This window comes from Vespula vulgaris, chromosome 1 (assembly GCF_905475345.1).
Source record: "Vespula vulgaris chromosome 1, iyVesVulg1.1, whole genome shotgun sequence".
Lineage (NCBI taxonomy): Eukaryota > Metazoa > Arthropoda > Insecta > Hymenoptera > Vespidae > Vespula > Vespula vulgaris.
This window is the reverse complement of record NC_066586.1, coordinates 15,821,041-15,844,265: the sequence shown is the minus strand read 5'-3', so window position 1 is coordinate 15,844,265 and position 23,225 is coordinate 15,821,041. Positions and strand designations below refer to the sequence as shown.

At 31.4% G+C, this 23,225-nt stretch overlaps 4 protein-coding genes across 15 annotated transcripts in view; 2 read left to right on the top strand and 2 right to left on the bottom strand.

The window, feature by feature from the left end:
• The first annotated feature begins 48 nt into the window (after nucleotides 1–48).
• LOC127062271 (serine/threonine-protein kinase ATR) lies at nucleotides 49–12,020 on the top strand. Of its 5 annotated transcripts, none has more exons than XM_050990192.1 (39): nucleotides 52–314; nucleotides 441–643; nucleotides 717–887; nucleotides 963–1,120; nucleotides 1,215–1,364; nucleotides 1,448–1,646; nucleotides 1,742–1,881; nucleotides 1,971–2,542; nucleotides 2,636–2,800; nucleotides 2,877–3,374; nucleotides 3,464–3,641; nucleotides 3,713–3,958; nucleotides 4,045–4,161; nucleotides 4,262–4,384; nucleotides 4,468–4,715; nucleotides 4,800–5,018; nucleotides 5,094–5,265; nucleotides 5,346–5,597; nucleotides 5,669–5,829; nucleotides 5,896–6,056; nucleotides 6,141–6,419; nucleotides 6,497–6,642; nucleotides 6,720–6,836; nucleotides 6,915–7,054; nucleotides 7,118–7,342; nucleotides 7,454–7,714; nucleotides 7,815–8,040; nucleotides 8,141–8,325; nucleotides 8,403–8,602; nucleotides 8,677–8,849; nucleotides 8,929–9,072; nucleotides 9,191–9,348; nucleotides 9,455–9,686; nucleotides 9,754–9,892; nucleotides 9,966–10,080; nucleotides 10,183–10,336; nucleotides 10,423–10,659; nucleotides 10,735–10,932; nucleotides 11,977–12,020. In XM_050990192.1, the coding sequence occupies exons 1-38, from the start codon at nucleotides 271–273 to the stop codon at nucleotides 10,915–10,917; spliced, it is 7,491 nt and encodes a 2,496-aa protein (XP_050846149.1). In that variant the 5' UTR covers nucleotides 52–270; the 3' UTR covers nucleotides 10,918–10,932; nucleotides 11,977–12,020. The 5 variants fall into 5 exon arrangements, 4 of the variants coding, with proteins under 4 accessions (XP_050846149.1, XP_050846140.1, XP_050846129.1 ...); XM_050990183.1 differs by having other exon boundaries at nucleotides 11,933–12,020; XM_050990172.1 differs by lacking the exon at nucleotides 11,977–12,020 and having other exon boundaries at nucleotides 10,735–11,140.
• On the bottom strand, nucleotides 10,972–13,464 carry LOC127067897 (odorant receptor 13a-like). Its single transcript, XM_051003301.1, has 8 exons — nucleotides 12,655–13,464; nucleotides 12,408–12,563; nucleotides 12,130–12,313; nucleotides 11,885–12,055; nucleotides 11,555–11,635; nucleotides 11,363–11,470; nucleotides 11,144–11,299; nucleotides 10,972–11,025 (listed from the first exon to the last, which is right to left on the bottom strand). Exons 1-8 carry the CDS (start codon nucleotides 12,828–12,830, stop codon nucleotides 10,972–10,974), a joined length of 1,086 nt encoding a protein of 361 aa, XP_050859258.1. The 5' UTR covers nucleotides 12,831–13,464.
• A 140-nt stretch (nucleotides 13,465–13,604) lies between these two features.
• LOC127062433 (actin-like protein 6B) lies at nucleotides 13,605–16,077 on the bottom strand. Of its 3 annotated transcripts, none has more exons than XM_050990657.1 (7): nucleotides 15,782–16,077; nucleotides 15,524–15,690; nucleotides 14,959–15,303; nucleotides 14,540–14,869; nucleotides 14,212–14,463; nucleotides 13,950–14,147; nucleotides 13,605–13,873 (listed from the first exon to the last, which is right to left on the bottom strand). In XM_050990657.1, exons 3-7 carry the CDS (start codon nucleotides 15,283–15,285, stop codon nucleotides 13,658–13,660), a joined length of 1,323 nt encoding a protein of 440 aa, XP_050846614.1. In that variant the 5' UTR covers nucleotides 15,286–15,303; nucleotides 15,524–15,690; nucleotides 15,782–16,077; the 3' UTR covers nucleotides 13,605–13,657. The 3 variants fall into 3 exon arrangements, with proteins under 3 accessions (XP_050846614.1, XP_050846635.1, XP_050846623.1); XM_050990678.1 differs by having other exon boundaries at nucleotides 15,635–15,690; XM_050990666.1 differs by lacking the exon at nucleotides 15,524–15,690.
• Nucleotides 16,078–16,105: 28 nt separating this feature from the next.
• LOC127062294 (neogenin) overlaps nucleotides 16,106–23,225 on the top strand; it is a 30,147-nt gene continuing 23,027 nt past the window's right edge. For 4 of the 6 annotated variants that reach the window (XM_050990252.1, XM_050990271.1, XM_050990262.1 and 1 more), the window contains exon 1: nucleotides 16,136–16,486. In XM_050990252.1, the coding sequence (XP_050846209.1) occupies nucleotides 16,432–16,486 (55 nt within the window). In that variant the 5' untranslated portion in view covers nucleotides 16,136–16,431. Of the gene's footprint in view, nucleotides 16,487–23,225 lie in introns of all 6 variants that reach the window. The other 2 variants (XM_050990231.1, XM_050990281.1) reach the window with 2 other exon arrangements.

Sequence of the window (23,225 nt, the reverse complement as noted above, 5' to 3'; positions counted from 1 at the left end):
TGTTAGAGATGTCGCTACTGTGCGATTATTTTTGAATAACCGCGAAAAACATTCCTAACGAACGAACCTGTTCAATCTTATTCATTTACGACAAAAGTATCGAATTTTCTAAAATTATAAGTCAATTTATCAATTTATAGAATATATTATAATGAAACTCTTAACACGTAATTCAATATCTTAAAATTACGTGAAATGGTTAGACGCAATTTACAAAAATTGCAACCTAATTTCTTTACTATTGTGTATAAAAATGACATATAACGTACGATGGATGAAGATGATAGTTTACCGGAATATCAGGAGAACAATAGGTAATATATCTATAATTATTTGCAATAATAATAATAATAATAATAATAATAAGTTTTTATTTTTATAACCTTTTGCAAATCATACAACCAATTTGGTCTATCGTATTTACACTGATGATTTTATAGTGTTGCAGTTGCGGAATCATTATGGAAATTTATTCATTGTCCAGTGACTACGATCTTCTCAGATTACAAAAGTGTAACAGCTGAACAAATTCTATGCTCTTTATTAGAATCAATCCTTAAAAGTTCATTGAATTTAAGGAATGTTTTAATTCCGCCTTACAATGTAATCCCATATGATGACAACTTATATGTACAGTATGAAGGTAATTGAATGTACATGTGTTATTAACTTGATATATATTAACCATGTTTTTATTATATTATTTTATTTTCCAGCATTTACAACATGGTTTTTTGGAGCTATGTTTTATATAATAGGAAATCCATTAAGCAATGAAGTTCTTTTAAAGAGTATAGAGGTACAAGCATGTATGCTTAGAATATTATCGGCACATCATAGTATTACATTTACAAAGATAAGCATGAAATATATATCTATACTAGAAGGTATTTATTAACAATTTTTATTACATTTATATAACTATACAATTTGTCTTTTATTTCTACTTATTTTTCATGCAGAACTAGCCAGATTTTATGAACATGCTAAAGAAAACGATGAAATAATACTGAATAATTTTATGACAATTGATAATTGTATACCAGACTTAGATCTTTCAACATACCCAGTAGCTATTAAATTTGATTTTATTACATCTGTACAGAGGTCTATATTGGAGGTACTTTAACTTACTTAATATATTGCATATAATAAATAAGTTAGTCTCTTTATTTTTATATATTTTTATGTTCACGTGAATTTCTACTATATAGATTATTAATAAATCAGGAATATCTACATGGGATCAAGAAAAACTTTGGAATATTTTTATAGAAACTCTCGTAAAATCTGCTCCAGATATAAAATTAAATATCTTAGAACTTTCTACACAACTGATAGAACTTTGTGATTCGACAAGTCAAGTATGTAACTTTCATTATTTAATATTTATATAAATTCATACATGTCTTGCATCATTTTAATCTAAAAATGTATGTTTTTTAAGTATGTATCAACATTAATTATTTATACTACTGAAATTATAAGAACTATTCCAACGTGGACAAGTTTTGGACAATTGACAGTTGAAGCTCTCAATCAGTATATTAAAACATTGTTAGAACTTATTCATAAATCAGTAGCATCAACAAATCTTACTACTTTGTGCTTTGAAATAATTGATCTCTTAGAACATGAATTCATGTGTGAGTTTTCATTGACTTTAAATATATATAATTTGATATGTATTATTATTTATTACTTTACATTGTTACTTATTTATTATTATTTTTACAATCAGTGGTTGAAATAGAAGTGGAAGCACTAAAATCATTGAAAAAAGAAATTTGTCAGAAAATTAAAGAATATTTACTTTTAGAACCAAGATCATGTACTCCTGTTGAAGCTAAAAAGTTTATCAAATATTTTCATAATTGCCCGGTTAGTAAAACTATCTATAAAATGCAATAGATTTTATAAATATGGTATGGATTTAACATGTATATGTATATGTATATGTATATTTTTAGGAGTTTATTCCAGTTTTTATGTGTTACATTTTCTTTGAAATCAAATATAATGACTCAATAACTGATAAAGTAAATTTAGAAGAAGTCATTGAATCATGGTTTTTGCTTAAGCAAGAATTAATTGCTGCTATGCAAACCAATAGATATAGTGATATGTTATATATTTTACATGGTTCTTGCTTGTTACAAAACTGGATTACTGAACATAAAATCAATGTTATATTATATGAAGATGGTCTAAATGTTATATTAAAGAAATTAATATACGAACTTAATTTTGGTAAAAATGAAATTAAAGAAATTATTTTAAGAAGTATAATGTGTGTAATGATTCATAATGAATCTAACAAAGATTTGATTGAATCCATATTAACATTGCCGTTTATGAAGAATATTAAAGAAACAGCAGAAATAAATCAAACAGGTATAGACACTCTCAAATCTCTTAGTAATGAAATGAAAGCAAAATGTTTTATGACTATATGTGGACATGGTAAAAAAGAAAATAGATTATATTTAATACGTACATTTATCATAAACAATGAAATTCAACTGGCTATTATAGGTATAAAGTAAGTATTTTATGTGGAAATAAATTTATATATTTAAAATAGAAATACGTGATATACATTGTTCTTGTAATTATATATTTTTATAATATACAGCAGTATCACTACATTAATGAAAAATTCCAAAATAAAATTAGAAGATATATCTGAATTTATTTTAAAGCCTGCTTTATTCTCAAACAATGAATTAATTCAAGAGGCTTTAGCAATAACATTAGGCCACATTGTTTGTTTTTTATCAGGTGGCTTCAATGCAATCAGGTAATAGTATTATATAATTTTTTCTTATATTATTATAATATTATTATATATTAAAAGAAATATCTTTTTCTTTCAGAGATTTATCACAAATACTCAGTAACACTATAAAATGTAAATATTGTACTAAAATTGTAGATAATTTTGAGAAAGATGAATATTTAGAATCATGTTTTATAGAGAAACAACATGATCAACTGTTGAATCAATACCTCCAGTTATTAAAATCGACATCTCCTAAAGTGCGTTTGCGTATGTCGAAAAACTTTATACCTTTTACAAAGCATATAGAATCATTTAGCAGCAATAATATAGTACGGCTTTGGTTGCCTTATATGCAAGATGAAAATGTAGAAATAAGATCAAACTTTGCCATAATAGTGGGACAAGTATTAAATATTCGAATTAATATATTAAAGAGAACTGGAGAATGCTTATTAGATAGGGTACCAACAGATTTAGAAGAATTTGTGGATCTTGTGATTAATGCCATGGTTGAAACATTAATTACTGCCCTAGATACTTCCAATTATTGTTTACATAATACATTACTCAAAACTGCAAGAAACTTTGCATGGTATAGAACTAAATATAATTTGAACCTATAAAAATCAATAAGTATAATATGATTTTACTATTAATAATAATTTATAACTATGATTTTAGTGTTCCATTATATATGACAGAAAGAAGAATTGTGAATTTACTTTTTGTTACTATACTTCATCCAAATTCATCACCTGCAAATGTGGCCTCTGCCGTAGTCGTTTATCAAGATATTGCTTCTTTTCTCAATATAACACCAAAGATGCTATACATTAGATATAGACAATATTTTATCACGGTAATAACATTAAAATATAAGTTTCTATATATTCAATCTTTATTACAATATTTATATGAATATTTTTACAGTTAATAATGCAACGTGCAGTTTGTAATTATCTTGATTGTTCTTATAATATCGCAACTTCAATACATCGTGTTGCTAAGTGCATCGGGTATCATGGATCACGTGAATTACTAAGGAAAGATGGTCATTATGCAATATGTTACTTACTTTCTCTTATACTTCAAACACCAAAAGTAATCTGTCTTTTACAAGACATGGCCGAATTATTGTCTACAGACGAGAAACAAATGTTGATTGAAAATTTTCCAGTATGTAAAATATAACGTAAATATTTAAATCTTTTTAATAACTTTTCTGATAAAAAAACTTATGTATATTACTGTATTGTATTTAGCATATCTGCAGTCATTCATTTCTAAATCTACCATTGGGTACTGGAATAGAATGTTTAAAATATGTATCAAAATTGACTAAAATCAGCATTTCAGAATTAACAAGAGATTCTTTTGTGGTAAGAAATACTTTTGTAATATTGTTAACATTTTTCTTTCATGAATATATTTCATAAATGTGTTTTCGTGAATGAATATTTATTTTCGTATTGATACTAGGGTATATTTGAAGATTTGATGTTAAAATTTCATGAGTCACCTGAAAAAATTATTGGCTTTTTACGTATAATATCAGATTATGATGGGACTACAAGACCAGATTTTAGTACACATGAAAGAATAGTAAGTAGCCATGCTTTTATATTATTAAGTAAATGAATGAATATTATTTTATATAACATGTATGATTTATTATTTTCCATTAGGTCGCTTACCTAAAACTGAGACTACATGGTATATTAGTCAAATATGACGTCAATCTTGGTCCTAAGTCAGACGAATATACTCAAAAATCTACATTGGCTTCATTAGCGACATTAATGCGATATATGGGTGCAGAACAGCTTGCACCACTTAGATATAAAATTTTGGCAACACTACGCGTTTCAGTAGGATTTAAAAGACCTACCTTTGGACCCATAATATGTGATGCATGGGATGCCTTTATTCACAAGTATGTTTATAATAATTCATGAAAAGTTAATTAGATATAATTATTTGCAATTTAAATAATAATTTTTTAATATTTATTATTTAGTATGCCAATGGAAGATCTTGGTCCATTATTACCAACTATATGTATTTCTATAATACCACTATTAGAAAATTATTCTAAAAACGTGAATGAAATGTTAGAATTTTTGTTTGATGAAAACAATAACATTTCAAATTATATATCAGATTTGTTTTTTATTGATGATATGAAAGTTTCAAGTCATATATCAGCTATTGTTAAGAAACATATTTCAGAAGCACAGTAAGTGATATATACTTATTTATCTACTTAGTAAAAAACAAACAGTTTTTTTTCAAAGCCCTTTCTGAATTTTAGACCACGTGGATTTGGTAAAAATCTGAAATTATGGCTTAAACGAATTACTCACGAAACGGATGAAGTTCGTATGAGAGCATTGGTATATCTACAGAAATTTTTAGCAGAACATAGAATAGAACTTAATAAAATGATATTAAGTGATACAGACGTACATCCATTAATTGTTGAGGTATATTAATTTTTAGTTTTATAATATTATTGTATAAATAAAGAAACCAAACGGTGCCAATAAATTTTGCTCTTGCAAAGCTTTTAGATACTTTACTTATGGGATGTCAAGAAAAGGATGATAATATTCGTATCTTATATGGAGAATGCCTTGGAGAATTAGGTGCTATTGAACCAAGTCTTCTTCCTCGAAGAATTATTTCCAGGGAAGATAGTAAATTTATATTTGACATGAACGAAGAATTTGCTTGTGCGATGCTTTTCGAAAATGTTCGTGCTTTTCAAATGCAAAAAAGTACTCAGAGCATGGATTGTTTTTCACTTGCTATACAGGTATGTAAATTATTATTAAACAACGTATACTTAATAATTACTAAATCCGGAAATTTGAATTATATTTTTAGGAGATATTAAAAGCTTATGATATAAGACCAGAAGGTAAAAACAGTGAATTATGGAATAATCTGCCTTTAACAACGCAACAAATAATCATTCCTTTTCTAACATCGCATTATAAAATAACAGTCGTAAACGACATTACCGAATTTCCTCATCCTGTTTATGGGTACGTCTTTATCTGTGATAAATAACTGTGTAACTATAAAATAAATAATTAAAATATTTCTTATAGTTCTGAAGCAGGATCTTCTGTGGGAAAGTGGGCATATAATTGGCTATGCAGTATGTCAAATAACTTAAACCATGAAACTTTAAATAATGTGTTGCATGCTTGTAGACCAGCATTCAAACGCGATATAAAAACAATGATATTTGCTCTACCTTATATAGTGTGTGAGTTACGTGATATCTTTATATTTGTGATTGTTTATTATACCATATATATGTATATATAATTGGATATATTTTTTCTATTAGCTTACATAGTTGCAAATGAAACAGAAGAAATACATAACAAATTAAGAGAAGAAATACAAGCTGTAATTAATGTTAGAATACAGCCTACTCTTGATCCGGAACTTGTCAACTATCGACCTCTTCGATACGACTATAGTACAAAAATAGATGATAAACGAATTTCTGATGAAGCTCGACGTACGCGTTGTTCTCAGATCGTATTTTCAATATTGGATCATCTACAACGATGGCTTAGAGAACGAAGATTACATCAAGATGAAAAATTTAAATCAGTACAAAGTAAGAATGATTTAAATAACAGCAAGTATATATTTTTACAGAATTTAAATAATATTACACTATTTGATATTTTACAGCGTTCTGTTCGAAACTGGATACATTAGTGATAGCAGAAGGCTGCTATCAATCACATGAATATCATCGTGCTTTAATGTACTTGGAACAACATATGGCTTCTAGCGGTAAAGGATTATCAGAAACAACAGAAGGAGGATTACTTGCAGTAACTAAATTATTGCATTTTTTCAAATCAAAAGAGTTACAAGTTACACGCGATAATTTATATATTTTTTATTATAGAAAATATATGCTCAACTTGATGAGCCAGATGGAGTTTCTGGTATTTTAGCGACTCAAAATCAAACACCCACATTACAGCAATTGGTGTTAGCACATGAAGTTAGTGGACAATTACAGGTATAACAAATATTTTTAATGTCCGTGCGTGCGTGCGTGCGTGCGTACATATTATATGATATTCATTTTAATTTAAAGGATGCAGCTACATGCTACGAAAGGCTCGCGCAAAAGGAAGTTTTTAAATCTAAATATTTACAAGGTATGGTCCATTGTTACTTGGGTCTTGATCAGCCTTTTACAGCAAAAAATATTATAGAGGGTGTATTAAGCAACAGGTAATAAAATTGTGATATATGATATAATTGCTAGATTTATTATATTTTTTCTTATTATAATAGGCCTGAACTGGAGCCATTGATGATTGATAATGAACCTTTCTGGAGACTTGCTCAATTCACTCATCTCGATAGTGCATCACAAAAAAATATAAAGGACATGTTGTTAGAAGATTTTGAGAGAGGCATTAAGCCAGATTTTTCTATTATAAAAAAGAAGTTAGTGTCTCTCTTAGAAGTTGCTTCACGTCCAGGAGGATATCAACAAACGTATTCATGTATTATGAAGTAAGTCGAATTTCTTCTCTTTCGAAAAATATGATTTTTAATAAAATCTTTTAATTTTTTCATTTTATTTTATACTTTTCTTTTTATTATTTTTTTTTTCCTTCTTTGTAGATTACATGTACTTAATGAATTCGATAAAGCAGCTTCTTTGATGATGACTGATGTAAAACAAGTTCCATTGATATTTGAAGAATGGGATAAACGTGGTCAACTTATACGAACATCACGCGGAATAGAATTTGTTCTTGGTATGCGCAGAGCCACATTAGATTTAGCTGTAAAATTACAGGCTAAAACGACTGGTACAGAAAATCTAGAACTTAAACGAGAAATTGGCAAAATTTGGTTGAAGAGTGCAAAAATTGCTAGAAAGTATATTTCATTTGATACGCGCAAATATATATATATATATTTTTTTTTTGTTGAAATATTATATATCTCTTCTTTAACATCGAACACTATTTTTTTTTAGGGCTGGCTTGCATCAACAGGCATATATGTACATTTTGTCTGCTGGTGATTCTTGCCCATCTCAAGAACTATACATAGAACAAGCTCAATTATATTGGCAAAAAGGATGTCAAGAAGAAGCTTTCACAACTTTAAAACGATGTTTTTCAAATTGCTTCAAACCATCTGCTTCTTATAAACAAATGCCACCAGGAGAATGTGTTGAAGAAAGAAAACAATGTGCCAAGGTTTTTACACTATAAAAACAAAAAAAAAATAATGAATAATACACATTAAAAGAAATACTATATCTCATTCTTTCGTATAATAATGTATTATTATTTTTAGGCAAAACTTCTCTTTGCTAAATATAATGATGAAACGCTTAATGTAGATACAGATATTAGTATTTGTAATTATAAGGAAGCTATTGAAGTGTGGAGGGCATGGGAAAAAAGCTTACTTGCTTGTGCTCAATATTATGAATCTGTTGTTGACAGAATGTCTGATGAAGAAAAAGACATAAAAGGACGGTAAGATAACATAATGATCGTAATGTAATATCATTTTATATAGATATATTGAAGATTATCAAATGTTATTGTTTTAGAGAATTACAAATCCATATGATGAATTATTATGGTAAATCACTTCAGTATGGTTGCAAATACATTCATCAGTCAATGCCTAAAATGTTAACTATCTGGTTAGACTTCGCTTCACGTGTAGCTACTCGTAGTAGTCATTATGGACAAACCGAGAATGATAAATTGCGTCAAGATTGTTTATTAAAGATGACTAAAATTATGGGTAATGATAATAATTGATAATAAGAAAAATAATAACGCGAAGACATCGTTTATTCTTTTCTATTTATTTTGTAGATGCGTATCAAGAGAGATTACCGATATTTATGTGGCTTACAGCATTTAGTCAACTTGTTTCTAGAATTTGTCATCCTTCTGTAGAAGTTCAAAAAACACTGTGCACTCTTTTGGTTAAATTAATCGTCGCGTATCCACAACATTGTTTATGGATGATGGCCTCAGTTATTAATGTAATTATATTACAAGTCTCATTACTATTCAAAAAAATCATTTTTACTTTTATATAAAAATTATATCATTTTTAAATAGTCTTCATATCCTACACGACAAAGAAGATGCCAAGAAATTTTAAATCATTCCCAATTGAAAACATCAGAAATGACTAAACTTATCAAGGATTTTAATAAACTTTGGGAAAAATTAATTGAACTCTCTAATAAAAGTATACCTGATGTAAGTTTCGTATATTGGAATATATATGTATATTTAATATTATGATAATTTTGAAATAATAATAATAACAACACACGCACACACACACACACATAAAATATTATTTATTGATTAACAGGGAATAATGAACACAACAGTTAGTCAATTATCACGAAATTTACCACGAATGTTTTCAAATACAGATTTTAGTCCGATTATGATCCCAGCAACGAAATTTCGCCAATTTATTCTACCTTCTAAAGATACTTCCACTGAGTTCCATCATCCATTTTCTTCGTAAGTATATATGATATAGGAAAAGAATGTACTGTTATATATTAGTAAAGATGTAAAGATTGTATGTAAACATTGATTTATACTTTTTATATTTATTCGAACATAGAGAATGTGTACAGATAGCGGGAATAGAGGAAAAGGTAGTTGTTATGCAATCTCTTCAAAGACCACGCCGTATCGAATTGAAAGGATCAGATGGTAAAAAATATCTTTTTATGTGCAAACCGAAAGATGATTTAAGAAGAGATTTCAGACTGATGGAGTTTAATGATATTGTAAATAAGTATCTTCAAAAAGATCCAGAATCACGACAGAGAAGACTTTATATAAGAACTTATGTAAGTATAATGTATTATTTGAAAATAATGCGTAATGATTATTCACAATTCTTATTATTATTAACAGAGTGTTGTACCATTAAATGAAGAGTGTGGTTTTATCGAATGGGTACCAAACTTAGTTGGTTTCCGTCCTATCCTTATAAACTTATATAGAGAAAAGGGTATAGCTCTTACAAATAGAGAATTAAAAACTTTGTTATGTTGTAAGTAATCGAAAAAAATGCGTATGTACATTTTTATATACGTTTTAATCGAATATCTCATTTTTGGTTTTAGCTTTGAAAGATCCATTAGAAAAGAAGAGATATATATTTCTCAACAAATTACTCCCACGTCATCCTCCAGTCCTCGGAGATTGGTTTCGTCTTACATTTCCTGATCCTTATGGATGGTAGAGTGCTATTATCTTCTTTTATATTTCGCTTCGTTTCTTTTATAACTTCGTTGTAGTTTTCTTCATGCTTAGTGCTTGAAATTGCATTATTTTAAATAGGTACGAGGCTCGTACTGCATATATCAGGACCACTGCTGTAATGTCGATGGTAGGATATATACTTGGACTTGGAGATCGTCACGGAGAAAACATATTATTTGACTCCAAATGTGGTGATTGTGTTCACGTTGATTTCAGTTGTTTATTTAATCGGGTAAATAATCGTGTCATGTATATAACATAGCATATCTTTCTATTCGACAAATTTTTCGAAGATATATTTTCAATATCTATTTTTAGGGTGAACTTTTGGATTGGCCAGAAAGAGTACCTTTTCGTTTAACACACAATATGGTTGATGCTATGGGTCCGTTAAAAGTAGAAGGTCCATTTAGACGTGCCTGCCAAATAACTATGAGAGTCTTAAGACAACAATCGAGTACGTTATTAAGTGTACTTACTCCGTTTGTATATGATCCATTAGTTAGTTGGAATAAGAATCAAGTAGGAGAAGCTGGAGAAAAAACTAATGAAAAGGTATTTGTATTTGTATTTCTTTCATAAAACTATTACTAATTATTATGAAGGGCAAATAATTAAATTGTTTTTTAGGCAGTAGAACATATAAAAAACATTGAACAACGTTTAAAAGGTTTAGTTCGTTCTCAAGGAAAAAAATTAGAAAATATTGCTTTAAATCTTAGCGTTGAAGGACAAACTAATCATCTAATTTTAGAAGCTATGAATATAGATAATCTCTGCCAAATGTATTTCGGATGGGGAGCATATATGTAATATTTAACAGTACCTGTGAGTTATTATGTACAAGGCTTTTTATACATTATTATCCTATGTGTTAAAATTCTTAAGAACCATAAAATATGAAAGAGAAGTATTCAAAATCTGTAAATTGTGCAAAAATTCATTAGATGATTAAATTTCAAAACTAAATAATGTATGTATAAAGAAATATTTTATGATCATGTATAAGAATACTAAAAAGGTATTTGAACATTTATACCGCATTAAAATTTTCTAAATGCATCACATAAAATTTTCCAGCTGTAATGTAACTTGGTTTCTGACTTCGTAATATCATCATACATACTTCAGACTTTATTGGGACAGATGTCTGATACCACTCAATGGAATATATAGTTTTGCTAACCATAGAACTCTGTTATATGATATAATGATACTTGTAAAAATAATATATACTTTTTTAAGCATTTTTTATTACCTGATAGATCAGTTGATCACCAGGGAAACAAAACAATAACAATTGAGATAGTGCCATGATTAAATAGGAAAAATATTTCATTGATTTAGTACCATCTGTTAAACCACTCTACAAATGTATCATAATTGTAATATGTGTAAAAATATTAGTATATATATTTTATAAATAATATATTAATTTTTTTATACTTACAGTGCTAACTTGTATGCCTACTAGACAGATTATCAGACTACTAGACATAGTTTGCAAAAATAATATTAAACTAAAATTTTTTTCCATAATTTCGCAAAATCTATAATAATTTTTTTATCAATATTTACGTGCATGTATAAGTTTATATGAAATGTTAATTACCGAAGAATTATATGATGATATTTGATATTCCGCATTAATTGATATTTTATATTTTTTATAATTTTTTTCGAGCTTTCTTGCTGATACCGAAGTTGATACGCCTAAAATAATTATTACTTATTTAAGCTAAATTTTTATATATGTAATTTGTTTCAATATACCACATTAAAATGATATAGAATATACCAGGTTACAACTTTTATTTAAATTGTTTAGACTTTTTTGTAATGTTACAAAATGACCACATGTGTGGATTACAGCTGTAGCTATCAAAGTGTCTATTGCCAATAAAAGAAGACCACAGATAGAAGTTGCTATTATTTGAGAGATGTAAGCAATCTGTTAATTTCATAAACATATCATTTATTAAAGTTGCCTATAACGTTTAGTATTATAATTTTGTTCAAATTTACCTCATACAGTGGGAATTTATAAAAGGAATCAGGATATAATGCCATAAAAGGAAGATGATTGGAATCATTTCCAAGCATTCCTTTATACTCCAGAATAAATACATCAATCAATGGTAATGTGAAAAATACTAGCAAGACATTAAATATTAAAAACAAATATCCTTTTGTAATATTTTTAGCTTGTCTGGAGAAGTATATAAATTTAAATTTAATTATAATTTTCACTATTCATTTATGTAATATTACTTTTTATCAATTATTTGTATCTAATTACTTACATTGCATATTTTTCTAGGTTTCCATAAAATAAATTCTTTATTGCAGATTGCCAAAAATCCGTTAATAAAAAATTAATAAGAATTTCCACATTAGAACTATTTACAGTGCATACCAGTGCTTTTGACATACCAAGTAATATCATAAATAATACTGAACTGTATAATAATGATATTGATATTTTTTAAATATTTTTTTAATTTAAAAATTTAATTCTTATATCCATTTAAATTTGCTCTTTATACAGACCTGACTTCTAGGACTATACTTAAATCATTCCAGTCTTGATAAATTTGTATTATTTGTGGTATAATAATAGGAAACATACACGATATACAGAAAAAACTCCGCACTTTATTTGTTGGATAAAATCCAACTATTTGTAAAACTTTCTTATTTATAGATATATAATCTTCAATATCCATTGCATCAACAAATTATTAATAATATTCTATTTTATAAATTGTTTGATAGACCACTTGATATAAAATTTTATGTTAAATTCTTTATAGACAAAAGTATTGTTATAGTTTTTTATTCTAGAGAGATAGTTCTGCAGAATAGCTAAAACAGAATAAATGGAAAGATCTACTTTTATGTGTGATCATTATTAATACTTGATCATTAATCATGAATAAAATATTTGGTATATACACCCTCTAATAGGGGTCATAAGAAAAATTATATTCTCAGACATGTTTTGATAATTATTCCATATTTATTTCAAGATCCTTTTCAAATCTATATTCTGAAAGTCAGTAAATTAACAAATCAATATGAGAGACTTTAAATAAAAAATATTGAGAATGATTAATGATTTCCTGGTATCTACAACCACTTAAAAATACTATGTTTTCTTAATAGTATCATTTTCCAGACCTGCCTTGTACTTATATACAGGGTATATGCAAAAGAATAATTACACTTCATTATAAAAATTGACTTTGATCAAGATGCAGACTCTTTCATGTTTAAAGAAAGTACAAAGGCAAAAATACTGTGGAGTAGAAAATACTATTTAATTGCAAACCACACAGCCTTTTAAGGTAGGTCTTTATAAAAACTTTAATACACTTTGTATACATTAAAATTTATAAAATTCTCGCACATGCATCGTGTATGTTATAAATAAAAGAAGTAACTCTATTTTCATTGTCTTTACATCTTTAACCAATGGCTAGGATTAATTGTGCAAAACGTACTGTACAAATACAACTTTATGAAAAAATGAGTAATTACATGTAATACAAATTCAAGGACATTTTCTTTCCACTTGATTTTTACCACTTTCTTCGTATTCTTGACTGGATATCCACATTTGTTGAAAAGTACCTATCGAAGCTAATATTGAACCACCAATCCATGCTCCAAATCTTCGTTCTGCACAACCATTTGCACTTATTAATTTCAATCTCATACTGGATGGTATTCTCATAGATAGATCTCTATTAAGACGCTCGGGGAAACCCTTGACGAAACACAATTCACATTAAATCATGCAAAGAGTTTTTTTCCTAATGATCTACTAATAAAGACAATTTTACCTGTATGAATGAATTACCACCAGTAACAACTACGCTACCGTAAAGTGCTGGTCTTACATCTACATCGCACATACCAACACTAGTTGTAACAATATGACCTACACCTAACATAGTATTGCCAACCATTCCACCACGCATTTGAACCATACTAGGATCAAATAATGCTTCTGGTATGCGAAATCGTTCACTTCCAAAATCCTAAGATATCACATAATTCATTATAACTGTTTTAATAATGAATCATTTTATTTCAGAAAATTACCTGATGATAACCAGTGGGAAATTCGTATTGAACAGAGGGTATTGTAGAGACTATTTTTTCATCATATGGTGTTTCTGAAACTTGTAATACAGTAGCTTGAAAATCCTGAATAAGTTTTTTTACCATATAATTATGCCAGGATTTAGTAACTTCAGGTAAGCCCTTCTTTTTCACCCATCGTGGTTTATCATGATCTTTTACTACTTCTTTACTGCCCACCATGTAAGAGGGAGACAAATCAATGTCATTGTCCTATTTTCAATTTAATGAGAAGTCATTTCTTTTTCATAAATAATAATATTCAGAAGGAATAAAAGGATTTTTATACCTGCAAAAATTGTCTACATTGCATGCTTATATAATCTCCACCAAGAGGAGATTTTACAATAGCTTGTGTTAATACAAAGCCATCTTGTACAGGTACAGCAGAAGTATGAGTTGCACCACTATCAACAACGATGCCAGTTGCTCTACCATTTGCAAATGCAGCTAATACAGCATTTTTTACAAGAAAATATGCTGGTACATTATATTTTTCAAACATTAATTCAGTTAATTTTTCTCTTTTACTACGCACATTCCATGGAGATTCAGAAAATAATACCGGATGATATTCCGCATCGGACTGAATAACCTTAGAATATGTATAATCCAATACCTAAATAGTAAATAATCGACTTAAAATTAAATAATTTCATACGCATGTGAAATTATACAATAATATATGGTAACAGAAGACAATATTACTTTTTCAAAATGATCCCAATCTTCGATCATACCATCCTTCATGTAGCTTACAACTTCCATATTTTTACGTGGGACATGAAGAATCGTTGTATCGATGTAATACTTGGTCCCTGATTGAGTAATATTGCTATCTGGTTTTTTATCGTCAATGTCCATAGGTTCAGTTTTGGTAGCTGTATTATTTGCATCTTCTCCTATGCCTACAACTGCTGGTATTTCAGCCTTTGGCGTATCCTCCTGAGCATATCCAACTCGCAAAGAATGATGTCCTAAGTCAAATACCAAGGCTCCAATTTCATCTCCTCCATATAACATTCCTCCTGACATTTTAGTAAGTTATGATACCTTTAATAAAATTATTAATCCTGTTAAACTACCGTTATTTCGTTACAAATACAATTAATCAAAGTCAATTGGTATAACGTGTACTTATTTTTTATACACGTCATTACAGTCAGAAAGAAACGAAATTTGGAAACATTGTATAACGATGCTTAGTATAACATATACAATAACTTTGAAATAAATTCATTATCGTAAAATATATTTTCGCAGCACGACTCACCGTGTATTTCTTTAAAAAAATAAAATCAAACGATACGACAACATAAACGTTTATTTGTCTTATTTCTCTCGACGCAACGAACATAACCTAAGATTACTATAAGACGCTTACGGTAGCCATGAAGGTCTCATACATCTGAAGCAATTCGAACGCAACTCAACAGCCATCTACGCATTTCAGTGTTATTTATATAAGATATATAAAAATAATTTTCCTTAAATAATAGTTTGCTTATCGATGTTAGACGAAGTAACATACCTGTTTTATTCATAAATCTCAAAATTATGATCGCAAGAAAATTTCCTTTTCAATTTATTGTATTTTGATATTGCAGGAGCATACATGTGCCGTTTCAACAAAACAAGGGATAAATAGTAATATATATAAATAGTCAATGTTCACAGGAACATTATCGAGAAAGTTCAAGTAAGAGAATAATTCGATTACAACAAAATTTCATTCTTCAAAAAAACATAAATAAGAATTCAAATTTAACAGCGGCTCATGGAACAGTACGATCGCATCGTTCGTGGCGTGCCGGCATATGGCGCTTCGATCGCGGTTCGCCCGACAAAATGGCGTCGGCTAGGTCAGATCGTCCGTGGACTCGAGACAATGCGGAGGTATACGGACGTCCGTTAGCCATGTTCCGCCGTGATCGTGCCAGAAGCGGATCGTCGTTCGTCTTGCGACAATGGTGAGGTTTAATATCGCGAGATTTGTGATTTTGACACGCGTTGGACGATGAGTCCACTCGTTCTAACGAGAAATGTGTACCGCAATCGACAGGACGGGGCAATCGTGTGAATGTGGAGAGATTGCGTGAAAGAAAGTACAACGGGGTGGAAAAGAGAGAAGAGGAGGAGAGATTTTACACGCGTCGGAGTCTGTGACACCCGCCGTGCCCGATGGAGCCGCATACATTCACCGTCCCGTTGGCTTTGTTGACATTCGTCTTACGAGGTAAAAAAAGAAATATCGCTATATTCTCTTCAAAATGCATTTATTATAATTATAGAAAATGCTCATTTTCACGTTGTTCGTCTTTCGAAAACATCCTATATTACTGATTTACCGATACGTTTGATGCGCTTTATATATACTCGTGTTTTCTTTTTTGTTTCTTTTCCTTTTTCTTTCTCCCTCTTTCTCTTTCTCTTTCGCTCTCGCTTCGATCGCGTCGGATAGCTCTTTTGATGCGAGAAGAAGGCGAGAAAAGGCGTCTTGCTAAGAGTGTAAAGGAGTGACACGCGATGATGCGTGATATATGTATGTATGATGCAGCTACGTCTATGTATATGTACGTACGTATGTATGTATATGAATACATTGTGTACGAAACCGTGAGAAACTGAATATCGAATTTAATAAGAAAATAGAGCGAAATTTCGATCGAATCTCATCGTCGATCGTAAAATTCAATTGAGGAAAAAAGTAACACATTTGGTATAACGAATTTCTCTCTCTCTCTCTCTCTCTCCTTTTCTTTCTCTTTTAACCTTCCTACCCTCACTTTTTATACTCGCTTTCCCTGTTTGCGATCGTCTCGACACAGTGGTAGACAAATATTTACGATGCCGTTCCGCGATTTTCTGTTTACTAATCTCTTAACGAGGGAGATTACGTTCGCGGAGGAGGACGCTTAACTTCCCTCCCATCACACATACACACTTCGTGACTTGGCGAGTGTCGCGATTCGATTGTATTTTTGTTTTCTTTTTTGCTTCTTTCATCCACCAATACTAGAGACAACATTTTTGCTCCAGACTCCATTTGCGGCTTTCTCGTTTTTATCCGGGAAAAAAGAACCGCGTTAGATCGTCAATACTGGATCGAAATGATGCTCGTCGGATGATAGAAGAGTAGTACACACAACAAACACATATAAAGATTTCCTCTCAAAAACGTTTCTCGATTATACCTAGGCGCTCTTTGTTGCGTTCGCGTAGGACGTGATCGAAAGAGCAAAGCACTCTTCGTTCACCGAAGGTCGTCGGTTAGCCGAGAGAAATCTAAAGTTTTTAAGTGGCATTTATAACGAGTATGTATCTATATATATGTATGTATGTATGTATGATGTGGTATATATATATATATGTAGGTAAGTATATATATATATACACGTATGTACGTTCGTACGTACGAACGTACGTACGTGCAACGGTATAATACTTCACCGGTCCACTCTCTAACTAACTACATACTTAATCTCGATCGTTCTAACGGCCAAAGAAGAGCCATTATTCGCTTTATCTCACTTGAAAATTACGTTCGACTTTTAATACCACGAGATGATACTACTACTTAGTAGCTTATTCGAAAGCTTTATGTAATTTATAAACACGTACGCGCGCGCTTCTATGTTTTCATTCGTTATTTCCATACACACGTTCTTGATAAGGCGTGAATGGAAGTGCTACGTATAATGAATCCTCCCTTCCTCTCTCCCTCTCTTTTTCTCTTTATATATATATATACATATATTATATATCATTTATAACCAATACAACAAGGAAGGAACGATACGTTATTTCATAATCGATACGATAATAATAAACATTACGAAATCATTTCTCCGTTCGATCGCAACGCGCGCACCACACACACACACACAGCAGCAGCAGCAGCAGACCTGAAAAGACGCATGCGTGTGATCATTGCATTCTCGGACATTGTTACTTTTTAAAAGACGAACGTTAAACATCGTTGATTCGATTATGTTTTGTTTGATGCAACGATGAACGGAATCGAGTTGAGAGACACTGCACATAGGCTGGCTATTATTGATGCAGAGAGAGAGAGAGACTGAGCTGTAGAACTGGACAGAAAGAGAAAGAGAGAGAGGCAGGGAAAGAGAGAGGAGAGGTTACGTGGTGACGACGAGGGGTTGAGTCAGGGTGTGTTTCCAATTGGCGCGATGCGGGGTCTGGGATATATACAACGCGTCATCTCTCGCGGCACAGCATCCCTACGGTTCTTCTTCCCGCTCGAATAAACGAAGGCAGTGCAGTGGCCTCGATAAAAGCGGTCATAAATTGACGGAGCTTCGACGGGGTGGTGGGGGTGGGGCCATTGTGCTCTCATAAACCTCGTGCGCCGGTGTCTTGCAGTCATCTCTCTCTCTCTCTTTCTCTCTTTCTCTCTCTCCTCTCTCTTTTCTCTCTCGTACTACTCGTATTAAAGATTCATTAAAGACAGTTACAGGAGGGGCAGGACGTGATCGAGAGACGGGAAAAGCAAGAGATGTGTGTGTGTGTGTGTGTGTGTCTATATATATATATATATAAGGTGGCCCAAATAAAGTGTTGAGCTGTTTTCATTAGATTTATCAGAGATATCGATTCAGATTTTTTATTTCTTTTTTCTTTAATTAAAGAAGATGGAAGTTCATTATTCAAGTTCTGTAAGTTATATTGGTAGAGAAATGAAATGTTTTCGATATCTCGGAAAGAAAAATTCACGTCGTTATCTCTAACGGTTTCGAAGGAAACCATCTGGTATATATAACGCTTGATTTTTGGTCTACCTTCGGATATGTGAAAAGCAATACTGGTAAAGTGATTTTATTTTATTTTATTTTTTTTTCGTTCGAAGTTATCGTTTAATTATTTTATTGATTTCATCATGACAATAATTATCCTGTAAAATTGATCCTGTAGAAAGAAAGATGTAGCATCGTTTTCTCGTGGAAGAAAACGATGCGACGACAAGCAGAATCCGTTAGTCTCCTCTCTTTCTTTCTCTCTTCTCGTCCTCCTCATCGTTTTGCGCTTTTATCGTCGTTATATGTATAGATGGGAAAAGATATCTCTGGCACCTTAGCGACGACACATCGACGCTTTCCTCTGCCAGTTCCAGATTGCGCTTTTACGTCTGATAATATCTCGACAGGAGAGTTAGAGAAGGAAGGACATCTAATGTTTCTTCTCTCTTTGCACGCGCGTATGTGTGTGTGTGTATTCGCATACGTGTATGTATATAGTATACGTACATTGATTTTACGAGAATACATTCATACATACGTTATGTAGTACCAAGACGATTACCACTAACCAACCGGACTCGACTTGCTTCGAAACGTTGATTACCGCACCAAACGACTCTTAATAGTTTGTTCCTATAACTTCCTTCTCTCTCTTCTCCTCCTTTTCCTCTTTATCCTCATCTAGTCATCTTCATCGTAGTCGTAGTCGTAGTCATAGTTGTAGTCGTAGTTGTAGTAATAGTCGTAGTCGTAGTCGTAGTCGTAGTCGTAGTCGTAGTCGTAGTCGTAGTCGTAGTCGTAGCCGTTCGTTGATCGTCGCATTAAACTCGTTCACGAACGTTATCAAATATAATATGTATGTATAATGATGAGCGGTATCAACTCCAGCGTTGAAATTTTTCTCTATTACGTTCCTCCATTTTTCTTTTCTCCGTTCCGCCAAGTCCGCCATTTTTATTCTTGCCCTTTTTTTTACGAGGGATGAAACACACACGAGGCCACATAGTCGTTCACTTTTTCCATACGCCTTCCAGAATGAACTTCAACATTATTTCCATTAGGACAAAGCCTCTTTCTTTGCCTTCTTTTCTAGGAAAATACTAATTATTCGCGTTCTTTTGTCTCTCTTTTTTTTTTCTTTTCTTTTTCTTCTTTTTTTTCTTTCTCCATACACTCGGCGGTTAATATTCGAATAGAATCAACGGAAAGGAAATGCGAAAAGTTTTCCATTCCGTTGACTGCGTTCCTTCGAAGATAATATATAGGGGAAAGAAAAGGGAAACGAGACGAAGTTTCACTATGTTTCCTTCCTGTTCTTTTTTCTCGATACCGAAACGGTTCAATGGCCTGATATTTCGTTATAGTTCTGCGCAAAGACAAAAGCCAACTCCCAGGAATCCTTTTATACTCTCTCATATACTTTAGTTTATACATGAACAGTTAGAGAGCACCAAGGGAGTTTTGACGAACTTGCATCGGGCAATGCTCGGTTTATAAAACGGTCGTATGTTAACGTTTTCTCTCTCTCTCTCTCTCTCTCTTCTCTTCTCTCTCTTTCTCTTTCTCCTTTTTCGCTATCTCTCTCTTTCCGTAGTTCTTCCAACTGTGTGGCGTTCGGATTGGTTCTCTTTGAAAAACTAGGAGAGCACGTTTTGCTGAATAATACTGTATTCAGCGGAGTAGAGAAAGAGAGAGAGAGAAGATGAGTTAGGCCGGTTGCATATAAAGAAGAGGAGAGAGACCACGATTCTTCTTATTTCTCTAGCGAGTGGATAAAAGAGGAGCGAGGATTTTAGGATGAACAAAAAATCTACCCAGCGGTTGTACCAAACGTGACATTTGGACTATCTGTAATATGTATGTATGTATGTATGTATATACATATATATATATAGTCGGATTTATGTAAAGAAATCTTTTCATATACATTATAAATAATATAAAAGATATAAAGAAAACGACTATAAAAACATGACTTTCCCAACTTTTATGTGTCAAGACCTAGTTTTGAAAACCGATATCTAATTTTTATGCGAATCATTCTTAATTAACTCTCCTAATGAAATGTGAAAATCATATCTCGTATTTTAATATTATAACATGGCATTTACCACTTTGAGAATATTTTTGATAAAGAAGGATTAAAAATGTCCATTTTTGTCAATTTATATCATCGATAAACGTTCTTTATTAATCGTAATCGACCATCGAAATTCAGAGATTTTCTATGAGAGAAAGAAAGAGAAAGTGCACATTTTGTAAAAGAAAAAGAAAAGAAAAGAAAATAACAGCTTTTCTATTTGCTATTTGTTTTCTAATTATTAGCACGCTCATAATATGTACTAATTATTTATACGCTATAATTTCTTATCTTTCTTTCTTTAACATGCCTCGTGACGCGAACTGTAACTTTCAATTTCGAAAAAGGAGGACGCGAAGAAAGCCTCTCCTTTTACGGCTTATAAATTCTCTTCAAGGTGGTTGAATTCTTCGCTGACTGGTTGGTTGTTTGGTTGGTTGGTTGGTTGGTTGGTTGGTTGGTTGTTTGGTTGGTTGGTTGGTTGGTTGGTTGGTTGGTTAGTTTGTTGGCTGGCTAGTTGGTTGGCCAGCAAAGAAGAAGAAGAAGTGAAGGATATCTCAAAAAAAGGATCTCGAGGTTGTACGAAGGGAAAGAAAGAGAGAGAGAGAGAGAGAGAGAGAAAGAGAGAGATAAATCGTGTACCTGAGCGCGAGCTCTCGGATTTCACTAAAGCATCCTCTTTTATTATGCGCACGACATAGCGTGCACGTTTAACGACCATTTTCACTCGTATTTCTTTTTTATTTCTATTCGATTGGTTAAGTTATGAGGGTTTGTTTCTGTCCTATCATGTTTGTAGATTCAAACAATGAAAAAACGATATATGTATATATGTATACGTATATATATAATATGTGTGTGGGTTGAATATAGATACGTATATTACGTGTATATATATATATATATATTTGTTTGTATTTCTCTTTCTTTCTCTTTCTCTCTACTACGTTTGACAAAGGGTGCGTTCCCCAAAATAAACCTGTTAGCTCTTTACGAGAATTCTTTGGTGGTACAAACCGCAGGGCAATTAGGAGACTATAGAAATGAGATATGATAAGCCCCGTATATAACACTGTACGTCCTCGTCTAATACCCCTAATTTCCTGAGCATTGTCCTTTCTAAGAACTCGGACTAATGAAAATGACCACGTATCATCTCCAGCCAATCTTTAACTAAGTACTTTTGTATGGAAATAATTTATTCAGCGAGGGAGAAGAAAAAAAAAAACGCCATTTTCACAAATCGTCGTTTCATTGGATATAAGAAAAGGTTCATCCTCGTAATTTGTTAGTGATAATTTCGAAAAATCGAATAAATGTGATATTACTTTTAGAGAGAATCGACAACTTGGCTTCGTGCAAGTTGGTATTTACGAAGGCGCGTATATACTCTAGGAACGGTGTGTCGTAAGAGCACCTTACCGGTCAGCGCCCACGCGCTCTCTACGTAGCGCATTCGTGTTCAGGAGCAGTTCCACGTCGATGTATAGGGTGATACACGCGTATAAGATCAAAGAAAATTTTATATCTTTAAATGATCCCCGACGAAATATTGTTAATCCTTTTAATTCTAGATATTTCGAATAAAAATATATTTTATCTTTATCTTCGTATGAGTGTGTATTGTTTTCATAGAAACGCATGATTTTATTCTTCGTTCGACACACCCCGTAGATAAGAAGATCGTAAATTTTTTTTTTCCTTTCTTTTTTCGCCTCTTTTTTCTTTCTTTTTTTTTCGTACAATTTTGTATTCGTCTTCGAGTTTATCTTATAAGACGAAACTCGCGTTTGTCTATTTGTAACGAGCTGCCAATATGTGGTTTTATGTCGAAATTATACTCGACGATATCGTATAAGTGTCCAATGAATTATAATCGAACCAACAACGATAGCCTACATCGTAAATAGTACATGTGTATATATTTTATAACTAACGCGAAGTGTCACTTTAACGCGAGTCGTCTAAGTAGTCAGTAGATCTTGGAAAATGGGAACGGTGGGGTAAGGTAGGGGGATGAGGTTAGTTGGGCGGGGGAAGGTAATATCTCTCTTTGATAGACATGTAAATACCTTCGATTTGATCTGCTGCACAATGTAACAAATCGAGGGAACCTACTACCGAGACAAAGATCCTAT